Raw genomic sequence first — 12,334 nt, 5'->3', positions numbered from 1 at the left:
GACCAATAGAATCAAATAGAAGACCTGGATATCAATCCACACATCTTCGAACACTTGATCCTTGATAAAGAAGCAAAAAAAAAAAAAAAAAAAAAAGGAAAAAAGAAAGCATATTAACAAGTGGTGCTGGCATAACCGGATATCAACACATAGAAGAATGAAAATAGATCCATATCTATCATCATGCACAAAACTCAAGTCCAGATGGATCAAAGACCTCAACATAAAGCCAGCCACACTGAACCTTATAGAAGAGAAAGTGGGAAGTACACTTGAACGCATTGGCACAGGGAACCACTTCCTAAATATAATCCCAGCAGCACAGACACTGAAAGAAACAATTAATAAATGGGACCTCCTAAAACTGAAAAGCTTCTGTAAAGCAAAGGACATGGTCAACAAGACAAAACAACAGCCTACAGAATGAGAAAAGTTCTTCACTAACCCCACATCAGACAGAGGTTTGATCTCCAAAATATACAAAGAACTCAAGAAATTGAACACCAAAAGATCACATAATCCAATTTAAACAGAGCTAAACAAAGAACTCTCAACAGAGGAATCTAAAATGGCTGAAAGACGCTTAAGGAACTGTTCAACATCCTTAGTCATCAGAGAAATGCAAATCAAAACAACTCTGTGATTCCATCTTACATCTGTATGACTGGCCAAAATCAAAAACACTGATGACAACTTATGCTGGAGAGGTTGTGGGGAAAGGGGAACACTTCTGCACTGCTTGTGGGAATGCAAGCTGGTACAACCCCTTTGGATGTCAGTGTGGCGATTTCTCAGAAAATTAGGAAACAACGTTCCTCAAGACCCAGTAATATCACTTTTCGGTATATATCCAAAGGATGCTCAATCGTGCCACATGGACATTGTGCTCAATTATGTTCATAGCAGCTTTGTTTGTCATAGCCATAACCTGGAAACAACCTAAATGCCTTTGATTGAAGAATGGCTAAGGAAAATATGGTACACTTACACAATGGAGTACTACACAGCAGAAAAAAATAATGACAGCTTGAATTTTGCAGGAAAATAGATGGAGCTAGAAAACATCATTTTGAGTGAAGTAACCTAGACACAGAAAGGCAAATATCTATCACACGTACTCACTCATAGGTGGTTTTTAAACATAAAGTAAAGAAAGCCAGCCTACAAACCACAATCCCAGAGAATTTAGACAAGAATGCAGACACTAAGAGAGACTTACATAGATCTAATCTACATGGGAAGTAGAAAGTAGAAAAAGACAAGATTTCTTGAGTAAATTGGGAGCAGGGAGACCTTGGGGGTGGATTGAAGCAGGGAGAGGAGAGGCAGGGAGGGGAGCAGAGAAAAATGTAGAGCTCAATAAATATCAATAAAAAATATACCAAAAAAAAAAAGGCAACAACCAGGCCAAGGAGATGACTCAGAAAAAAAAAAAAAAGACTGAAAAGCTTTAACTATGGCAAACTTAAAAAAAAAAAAAGGTAAAAAAGTCAGCTGGGGCATCTTGGCCTATGGTCTTAGAACAGAATTGGGTAATTTTCTACAGGGTCCTCCATTAAGGAGATCAGATTCTAATTAAACCTGAAATGACCTCAGCAAGAATACAAGACGGAAGTCTCTGCACCATCTAGTCCTGTCACAATAGCACCTGCTACACGAAGCACAGGAAGTCGCGCATAAGCGACCCAGGAGACACTAGAGGCCCTGACTGAGGAACTTCACTTCCTGTGCACGATTCCATATCCGGCAGCCTACATCCGGTGAGAAGCAGCGGAACTGGGTTGGCCGTCCAATCCGAAGCAAGCGCTGTCCGCCCCGCGCCTGCGCACAGTGGAAAAGCAAGCGCAACGTGGACGCCGCTGTCGTTCGCGCCTGCGCCTTGGCGTCCTCCTTGTGATTGGCTCCCGTCTGTTACGAGACCACGGCGCTTCAGTTTTCACTTTCTGTCTTTCTAGCCCCCTCCCTATTTCCTAGGGCCACGAGGTTTCACTTCCGGTTGCGGGTGCCTGGGGCCAGAGAGGGGACCGGTTCCCAGCACCGGGCTTGAACCGAGGCTGCTACCCGTCTGTGTGGCTGAGCGACTGGGGCGCACGCGGCCCGCGTCTGAGGAGAGGTCGGGAGTCGCCTCAGGGCGAGGGGCCTGGAGGAGAAAGGGACGCGCAGGAAAAGCATGGGAAGGACACTGAGCGGTGAACTCGACTCCTCAGGGAAGGCGGCCGCGCCGGGGACAGGTAACGCTCCCTTGAGTGTTGGGGCGTCTCGGGCAAGGATCTCCACAGACACCCGTATGGAAGGCTGAATCGCGCGCGTCGGGGGCACCAGTGGTGATCGAGGGCTGGCGAGCGAGGGCTGGCGAGCGGGATGGGCGTCCCTCGGGGGGCACTGGACAGATGTCTGGGTCGCCCCGGACGGGTAGCCACGGTCCAACTTGAAGAAGGTAGTCATGGTGCGAGCCCGTGGAGGGCTTCGGGATTCGTCTCTGCACTCAGGGGTGCGAAAGACTCTTAAGAGCGTTTTGTTTGCGTCGCCTGTCACAGGTCAGCTCCATTCCCAAGGGATGTGATCAGTTCTGCACTGAAGTTTTCCGTTTATTCGGGTCGGACTAGCACATTCCCTGAGGTTTCTTAGGGAAACCCTCAAGTCAAGTTTGTGAATGCTGTAGGCGCCGAGGCAACACGTGGCGTTACTTATTTATTACGTATAAAAGGGCCTACCCATATGGCAGTCAGCAGCCGGCTGGAGTAACGTGGAAAGGAATATTGCAGTGGGTTGGGTCCCGCAGTTGGTCAGAAGATAGTACCAACTAGCACTTGATAGGAGAAGTGGCTTAGCTTCAGAATCGGAGATTGAAAGTTTTCGGGTTTCTCTTCATCGCGATTTAGCAATTTGAAATGCTTTACTTTAAGCAGCTTGATCCTGTATTCTCTCTGAAGGTCAAATTAGGATGGGACAGTTAATGAAAATCTTTCTTACCCTTGTACAATGACCCGAGGACTCAGAGTGTTTCCCCCCTCAGAAAGCAGATAGAAGACTGGAGCGTATATGTGGTAGTATAGAATCAGAGGTTGTTGGAAATCTTACCTAAGAGGTTTGGTACAGAGCATATATACTTGGTAGTGTAAGAGGGTGCTTTTCGTTTGGAAAATTGTTTTGTAGTAAAGGAGAGCTCTATTATCTCCGGTATACCAATACCCAGTGAGCCGATGTTAGAGAAAAAAAAAAAAGATAGCCAAGTTATTTCTCTGTAATTATTATTTTAAGGAAAATGTTTGAAATGTGTTGCCAGTGTATTTTCTAACTGTCACATTCTTTTAAATTGTTACATTCTTCTAAGTAAGAAAGATAAATTGGCAGGCATCTCTTCCAGCCCAAACATTTGTTTAAATAAATTGAAATTTGAAAACTGCCAGGAAACTTGCCTGGTACTTGTTTCCCATAGCATATCTATTTAATACAAGTATCTTAGCCATGTTTATTCTTTGTGTCTCATCGGTGGATTTTAAGATTTTTCTCACGGCAATTCTGTAGAGCTGAGTTTTGTTTTGTTTTTTTGCACTGCAGCTGTTATAAACAGTCTTTGGATGCTGCTGATAATGTTTCTGTAGACTCAAATTCTTATGAGAACTCTAGGCAGTCTGTTAAATGCCCTGGGGTGATTGTTTTTTTATATTTTCATTTCCTCTTAGGTATGGTTTTCATTACTGCTAGGCAGCACTGGAGAGTAACAATGTTTTCTAAACATCTTAACCTATCTAATAGTTGAAAAAGATCTTGTTTTAATTTTTAATCTTCCCTAATGAGTAAGAAAGTCAAACATTCGGAACAGTCTGTTAACCCTTGTTTATGGCCTTGGATCTGAACACTCTTTGACCTATTTAGCAGCTACCATACTGTTTTACTTGTGGTAGCTTTATAATATAAATTGGGACTTTCTTTTAGGGAACCAGAGAAAACTCTGGATTCTTCTTTTTTTCTTTCTTCCATAAATTAAGAATGATCTTAATTTCTATAGAAACTCTCACTGGAATACTTGTATTTGCATTGAGTAGCTTATTCATTGCATTTATAAATTTATAGATTTGCCAGGCAGTGGTGGCACACGCCTTTAATCCCAGTACTTGGGAGGCAGAGGCAGGTGGATCTCTGTGAGTTCGAGGCCAGCCTGGTCTACAACAGCTAGTTCCAGGACAGGCTCCAAAGCTACTCAAAAAACAAAAATTAAAAAAAAAATAAATTTATAGATTTAAGAAAAGACATTGTTTTGATTTTTTCCTTTCTAAGAGAACAGATTTTATTGTATTAAAAATAAATTTACAAAGAAAAAGCAAGTAGGATATCTCTGCACCTTGCTTAGTAGAGCACTGCAGGTACATTAGAAATGACTTGTGTGCATCTATTCTAGAAGGAAAATATTCCTTGAACTGTCATCATGCATGGTCTTTATTTCATTAACCAATAAATATTCATTTGTTTTGAACTTAAAGAGAATCATACTTTATACTTACATTTTATGTTCCAAGATTTATGTTACAGTAGTATCCATGCTCTTTCACATTTTTTTTTAACTGTAGCCCAGGCTAGCCTTGATTGAACACTTGATTTTCTTGCTGCCTTCTCTTAAATGCTGAGATTATAGACACACTGCCATACTGGATTTGTGCAGTGCTAGGGATTGAGGTGGGGCTTTGTGTGTTCCAGACAAGCACGCCATTTCCCTTCCAAAAAATATTAGTGATAAGAGTGGCATTGTAATATGTTTTTTGCAAATGGCCTTCCTGTCACCTTTATTGTTCAAGTATTGCTTCTGCACTTAGTCTGTTATAATAGATTGTTTTAGTTGAAGTATATGGCACAATAGTCTGGCATTGGCTAGCTAAGTATTTGGAAAAAGAAAGACATTTTAATAACATTTTCAGATGTGTTTTCTTTGGTATTCATCAATTTTGATAATAGTTTGTTAAAAGTTGCCTACAGTGTAAATTTGAAATCTTATGAATGAACTTATTAAAATGAGTTTATCTAGTTTGCACTTTGGCTTTCATTCTTTCATTAGTCATTTGGGAAAATACTGGTCTTCTAAATGATGACAAGTGTTACTGTGTGTGTGAATGTGAGATCACATTAACTAGCATAGTCATCACCTCTTAGAGAGCCTTTGTTTATCATTTCCTTCAAGATACAATGTATTGTAAGAATATATTATGTTCCTCACCATATCTCTGTCATTGGACTGCTCCTAATCACTGCTGCCAGAAATATTTGTCATTGAATTCACTTTAGCCTACAGTTTTGTTTGTGGCAGATGTTAGGTTAGTGGTTTAATCTCTTTAGTGGTTAAAAGCTACTTTTTGGTTTTTCGAGACAGAGTTTCTCTGTAGCTTTGGAGCCTGTCCTGGAACTAGTTCTTGTAGACCACGCTGACCTCAAACTCACAGAGATCCGCCTGCCTCTGCCTCCCGAGTGCTGGGATTAAAGGCATGCACCACCACCACCCAGCTTTAAGACTTTTTAAAATTAATTTAGGGTGCCACATGTGGTAAATTAGATTTTTCTAAGATTTCTTTTAATATTTGTCATTTGTTATTACAGGTATCCTCTTTTGAAATGTCTTACTATTTTACATCTCCTTTTTAAATTTTAATTTTGACTATCTCTTCTTACTGCCCAACTTGCTTTGATTCATCTTACCTCTAAGCTTCTCACTTATATTATTCTTAACAATGAAAAATGTTTATTTTAAATTTCTCACTAAACTATTTTGATAAAACTAGATGGTATAGACACTTGTATTTTTTATTTATTCGTTTATTTTGTCGTGCTAAGAATTGAATCTAAAGTTTAATACAAACTAAACTACAACTGAGCAATATCCCCAGCCCAATACTTTTATATTTCAAGTAAATACTTAAAAGGGTAAATGGAAGGGCTCTAAATGTTGACATATGCCTAGTTTTTGCGCCACTCTGGATTCAATTCCTAGTCCCACTAATAAGTAAAAGAGTATCTGTTAGAATTTTCTTTTTTTTCTCTCTTTGTTTATCTGACATGTAGTTTAGGTTGCCCTTGTACCTATGATTTCCCTGCCAAGTCTCCCAAATTCTGGGATTACAGGTATGTTCCATCATACCCTGCTGGGATTTTTTTTTTAAGACTTCATATTTATTTTAAGTTTTACATGTGTCTTTGTGAGGGTATGGTCACTTGAGGGCAAGTATCTGTAGGCCAGAAGAGGGTGTTGGATCCTGTATCTGGAGCTACAGGATGCTAAGAACTTAATTTGGGGCCTCTTCAAGAGCAATATGTGCTCTTAACCACATAACCATCAGCTCCATTGCCTGGAAATTTTTTAAAGCAATTTTAAATATCTTTAGGGGCAGAGCATTACAATTTATTTGCATTTAGTGTAATTCTTTGTTTGTTTGTCCTATGTTTCTAGTCTTTTCATTTTTATATTGATTTAAGATCTACTTGCTTGGAAATTATATATTTTACTAGAATTCTATGTTCTTGATTATTCAAATTTTTTACAAACATCTTTATCTTAGAATTGCTTCAATCACCCTCATGATTTATATGCTATTTTTGTCATGTAATAGAACTCCTTTTAAAATTGTTATCACGTAGCTGGCAGCCTGTTGAGAGTTGTTGGGATTTAGAAAGCCAGTACTTAATATTTCTCACATGTCTTCTGTGCTCTCCACTCATGACTGTCTTTATGCATCTGGAGCTGTCTTCCTTGTGATTAAAGTAGCCGCTTTTATTAAAAGTTTGTTTGTTTGTTTGTTTTTTAGTTTTGATGATAAACTTTTTTGGTTCACTTTCTTGGAAAATGTTTTTGCTGAATGTAAACATTGTACTTTGATGATTGATTTTTAGCATGTTGGTTTTAAATACTCCTTACATGTCCTCAGATAGCCTCATTTCTGTCTTTGGCTTCCATTCTTGCTACCAATTCACCTGTTAAAATCTATGGGTTTTTTTTCTCCGACTGCAATTATATAAGTTTGTAAACTGAAAGTGTTTTTTAATGATTATTGGCTATTAAATGACTCTTGAAATGTGAATTTTCATTTTTTAAATTCTGTCTTAATGTATTAGTATAAATCTTTTATTATTTGCATAGTGAATATTCTCTTCTAGTCTTTTTCTTTTTGTCTTTTTAAATTGGTTTCTGTTTTAATTACTGCTTTTGTCATAAGAAATGTGCCTAGGGCATACTTTCTGTTTTTCCTTAATAAGATATAACAGCATTTAATTGGAGAACTAAACCCCTTGCCAATAGTCAGTACACTGTTGCTTGATGAAATATGCCCTTTAATGTACAGCTGCTCTCTCGTTAGGAGAAGAGATATTTGACCCCAGCTCTGAAGGCCCAGCTCATTTGGTACAGGACCTGTTTCTCCTCAGTGGAAATCCTCTACTTTGTGCTCAGAGCATTTGGGGTGGAATATATCTAGCGGTGAAAGCAGTTTTAAAACTTATTTTATTTTTTGCCTCTTTGTAAGATATAATGATGGATAGAATCAAAGATGGATTTTAAAATGTAATTGTCACAGAAAAATTAATTCAGCTTTTTCTTTTAGATTTTTTTTCTAAGAAAAACTTTAATATTTTTTTGAAAGATATACAGCATACCAGTGAGTTTGGTGCAACCAGTTCGTTAAGAATTAATAGTTTAAATGCCAAAGCACAAATTCATAAACCCAATATGATGAGTCAGAACATTGTCACTGAGTTTATATGGATGTCATCATAAAGGACAGGGAGGGTGTGCCTCAGTAGAGCATTTAACATGTGAGATCCCCAGTATCACAAGAGAGAAATGCACATACCACATACATGTTAAAATAATTTTAATAATAACAAAATTATATGATCTCAAGCAATTTATTTACTTTTGTACATCATGCCAAAACAAAAAATAATACTTTCAAAATTGTAAGTATCAGCCTGGTGATCAGAAACTTTGTATATCAAATTTTAAGAATATTAGAAACAGTCTTCAGAAATTAAATATTGCACTTAGGAGACTGAGAAAGAAAGATTGCTACAAGTTCAAGGCTGCTTTGGACTACAGGATGAGAGAGACCCTCTTTCAAAAATCATGGAGGAGGGGGCAAGATAGCTCAATGGATAAAGGCACTTGCTGTCAAACCTGGTGGTCTGAGTTTGACCTCAAATCCACTTGGTGGACAGAGAGAACCAACTCCTTCCAATTGCCCTCTGACCTCCACGCATATACATGTAAAAAAAAATGTAACTTACATTTATTTTAAAGTTGAATATTGAATCCAAAGGTAAGCAATTTGCAGTCAGATGAAAACGGTCATTTGTAGATATAACTTGTTTATTGTACATGAGCTTGTTTTGAGCTGTGAATATACAGTGATCAGATTGTATATTGCTTTATAGAGTATATAAATTATTTTAAGATTTTTAATTTTCATTTTAACATTTGTAATAAGCAAAATAGTTCCATTGTTAAAAGGCACAGTTGGCATGTCAGTGTGCACTCTATGTTGACCAAGTGCTGTTACCACTCTGAGCGGTTCAGCCAGATGTAGGGCTGAGGAAAGTGAATTTCGTCTTCTACAAAATGAAGTGAGGCTTAGTTATTCCCTGAGGTGGCTATAATAAAAGCTAGATTCATTAGTGTTAAGCAGGTCATAATCTTCAATTAGAAGTTTAGACATAATTGAGTTTTGAATCTAAAACGATATTTTTCAGTGCCAAGAGATTGGTATTTGGTAAGACTCCTATGCCATTGTACTGATAAAAGAATAGAGAACAAATAGATCTGAGCAAGCTTGACAACTGTGGAATGTTAGGGGTGAGCGAGACTGTAAAGCTTTCAACACGCTGCAGTGGTGCCCTGAGGAGAAAGAAAGCAAGAAGAAAAGATTGACAGGGATGCTGATGAATTCAGGGCGATAAGTAGGTAATAGTTAAAAACAATTAGCATGAAAGTTTTATGCTTTGTTTTCTCATTTGAAAAAATAGTTTACTTTGTAGGATTACTGTGAGGATTAAATGACATTTAAAGTCCTTTACCAAGGAAAAAGAACTTGTACTTAATTTCTCAGTAAGTGGACGGGTACTATTTTTATGAATTAAAGAAATATTCAGCCTTTCAAGATGTTTCTGAAATAGCCTTGTAGTAATAAAAGTAGTGTAGGAGGGATCCAGGGTTGGGGTATTAGGTGGCTTGTATAGGAGTAGTAGAGTAGATGAATCTAGATAACCGGGAAGTGGAGGAACATATGCACCCCACAGCAGCAGGAACTCAAAAAGAGGGTGTTTAGTAGTGATGGTAGAGCAAAATATAACTGAGGACTGAAAAAGATCATTATGCACACTGGCTGATTGCTGATGATTGTGGTTTTTAAGGTGCTTCACAGTATTTCCTGTGCAGTAGTATTCACCCATTTAAACTGTGTGGTCTAGCATGTGTGTTGTTCTCATGTATTCAGATTTGTGAAACCATCACTGTAATCAATCTTCGACCCTCTCGTCACCAACCCAGGCAACTGGTCTATTTCCCACCTTTTTGGATCTGTCTGTTTTAGATATGTATGTAAATAGGACCATACAGTATACAGATTTGTTTTTAGTTTGTATATGAATGTTTTGCTTAAACATCTATCTGTATACAGTGTACATGCCTGGTGCCCGAGGAAGCCAGAAGAGGGTTTCAGATCCCCTGGAACTAGAATTATCACTCAGTTAATAGTCATCATTTGGCTGCTAGGAATTAAACCCAAGTCCTCTAGAAGAGTAGCCAGTGTTCTTAATCATTAGAGCCAGCCCCTGGTCTTTTATTTACTATTGTAGTTTTGTTAATTATTTGAGGATTTCATATAATGTGTTTTGATATTTACTCCTGTAACTTCTCTCAGATTCATCTCCCCCTTCCCTAACCCTTCTCAACTTCCTGTCCTTTTTTTCCCTAAGTAAACTACCTAATCCCGTTTGTGCTGCCCATATAACTAACCATGAGTGTGGTGTCACTCACTGGGAGTGTGGTGGACATATTGGGACTATACCCTTAAAGAGAACTCTCCCTCCCCCAGAAGCTATCAACTGTCAGTAACTCCTCAGCTACTAGTAGAGGCTTATGAGCCCCTCCCCCCTTAGCACTTACTCATTCTATGCCGTTTCATCCTATGTTAAGACTTGACTTTTTTTTTTTTCCTATTGCTAGAAATCAAAACTAAGGCCTTTCCCCTATTTGCTCACATTAGGCGAGAACTCTATTACTTAGTTATACTCCTAGCTTCAGGGAACCTGACTTTTAATCCTTTCTATTCTACCAAAGGAAATACTGTTGATCATTCAGTGGTCAAAGACATCTGCCTGTGATTGATTCACTTCATTACATGTTCTTCATTTGAGGACTTTCTGTTCACTGGCATAAATTACAGTTCATCAATTCTTTGCTTTGGAAATTCATCTTGTTTTGTTTGAGACAGGGTTTCTTTGTTTAACAGCCCTAAGCTGTCCTGGAACTAGCTCTGTAGACCAAACTGTCCTCAACCTCACAGAGATCCACCTGCCTCTGCCTCCCAAGTGCTGGGATTAAGGGTGTGTGCCACCAGTGTCTGGAGGAAATTTATCTTTTCATAATTTAGGTTTTATTTGTTTTATTTCCTATTACAACTATTACATAGCCATTCAGTGAAGTTTCATTAAAGGTAATTGGTGTGATCAGGTATTCCTTTGATACTATGATGGAAACTTTAGAAAGATACCCAAGTACAGCTATTTTTTCAAGTTTTAAAGTGCTTATGGGTGGTTAAAACCATCAGTGACCATAAGATGATTATTTTTCTAAGAAGCATAACTTTTATTTTGGTTACTGGTGAAAAAAATACTTCTATAACCCTATTTTGAAATGAGCCCTACTGTTAAGGCTATTGCTATTTGAAGACATCTGATGAGTCTTAATGTTTTCATTCTAGGGAAAAATCAAGTTTGTGTCTGAGAATTGTACAGGTAACTACCCTAGGCCATCTTCTGACAGTGTCTGACATGTGGCTGCAGGTACCTACATGTTTTCTTACAAAAGAAGTCATTTTCGTGCCTTCGAACTAAGTCAGGTATAGTCACTATAAATAAATTATACCTAAAAAAATATTTCTTAACCTAATGTTCTAAATTTCACGTTTGACTAGGGTTGGGATAAATTTAATCCATGGGTGATTCCATAGTACTAATAGTACATTTTTCCTTCTTTCAGAATTACCTCTATGAACTTTCAGGCAACGCTGTTATTAAATGACCCAGACAGACCTTTCCTCTTATAATTGTAGCTTTTCAATCCTGGGAACCTAAAAGATGGCAACGCCCCCTTATAAAAACACGTGAGTAATTGCCTGTGTACTTTGTTTGTTTGAGTTGTTTTTCTTCCTCTAATAAAAATTGTTTTTTGTCTCTTTCTAGACTTGAACTCAATAAAAATGGTAAGAAATTAAATAATTCTTATAGATTTTGTTGTTTTAGTAAATATTTCACAAAGTAATCAGCTTCTTTTTGTTCTCATTTCTTCAAGCTCTCATCTCTCCATGGAAAGGGCAGTTAATTATTCAAGGTTGTTTCCTGTGTGATATAACTCTTTGTTCTACTTATGGCACAGTAATTCCAGTACAACTGTAAGTATTATATTTGATGTCATCCTTAATGCATATTTTGTTTTTCCAGTCCTGGGTACTCGGTACTCATTTCAAGGTCTTAATGGTGTGAGGTATATTTTGTATATTTTACTTGGTTTTAGGTTAGAATACATTTGATTGAGTGTGTAGAGTATAAGTACACAAGTGACCCGAATTCTAATCCTTAAGGGAAATTTCTGTTGTTGTAGTTGAGATGGGATCTTGTTGTATTGGCCAGGCTGGTTTGGAATTTATAGATTCAAGTGATCCTCTCACTTCAGCTTCCTGAATAACTGGGACTCCATGAGTCTGTTACCGTGCCTGACTGAATTACCTTATATTAATAGTTTACCTTTCCTCTAAAACAAATGAAATTTGTCCAGAGAGCAATACAGCTAATGATAGTCCCTATTGATTCTTCATTAAGATTTACATAATTTGATGTTCTAATACTCAGATCACCCCCTTGCAAAAATTACTAAAAGTAACTGTTAAATCTGTGTGTAGTATGATGAATTATGATAGTGAAGTTGTTTCTTCATTATCTTTTTTTTTAATTTCTCTCTTGGGGAACTGTGAAGGACGTCTTAAGAAACCATTTTGTTTGTTCTGTTCATGCTTTGTACTCCATATCACTGAAGGATAGCTATAGTTTAGTTGACTTGAGAACTTAATTCTGTCAGAAT

The 12,334-nt window shown here is 37.7% G+C and overlaps 1 protein-coding gene across 3 annotated transcripts in view; it reads left to right on the top strand.

The window, feature by feature from the left end:
* Nucleotides 1-1,900: 1,900 nt before the first annotated feature.
* Nucleotides 1,901-12,334, top strand: part of Tasor2 (transcription activation suppressor family member 2) — a 43,611-nt gene continuing 33,177 nt past the window's right edge. For 2 of the 3 annotated variants that reach the window (XM_048460825.3, XM_048460828.3), the window contains exons 1-5: nt 1,901-2,231; nt 10,959-11,096; nt 11,237-11,360; nt 11,440-11,459; nt 11,549-11,648. In XM_048460825.3, the coding sequence (XP_048316782.3) occupies nt 11,335-11,360; nt 11,440-11,459; nt 11,549-11,648 (146 nt within the window). In that variant the 5' untranslated portion in view covers nt 1,901-2,231; nt 10,959-11,096; nt 11,237-11,334. The remainder of the gene's footprint in view (nt 2,232-10,958; nt 11,097-11,236; nt 11,361-11,439; nt 11,460-11,548; nt 11,649-12,334) is intronic. The other variant, XM_048460826.3, reaches the window with a different exon arrangement.

This window comes from Myodes glareolus, chromosome 14 (assembly GCF_982192425.1).
Source record: "Myodes glareolus chromosome 14, mMyoGla1.1, whole genome shotgun sequence".
Lineage (NCBI taxonomy): Eukaryota > Metazoa > Chordata > Mammalia > Rodentia > Cricetidae > Myodes > Myodes glareolus.
The sequence above is the reverse complement of the archived record's forward strand: the minus strand, read 5'-3'. Positions and strand labels throughout refer to the sequence as shown.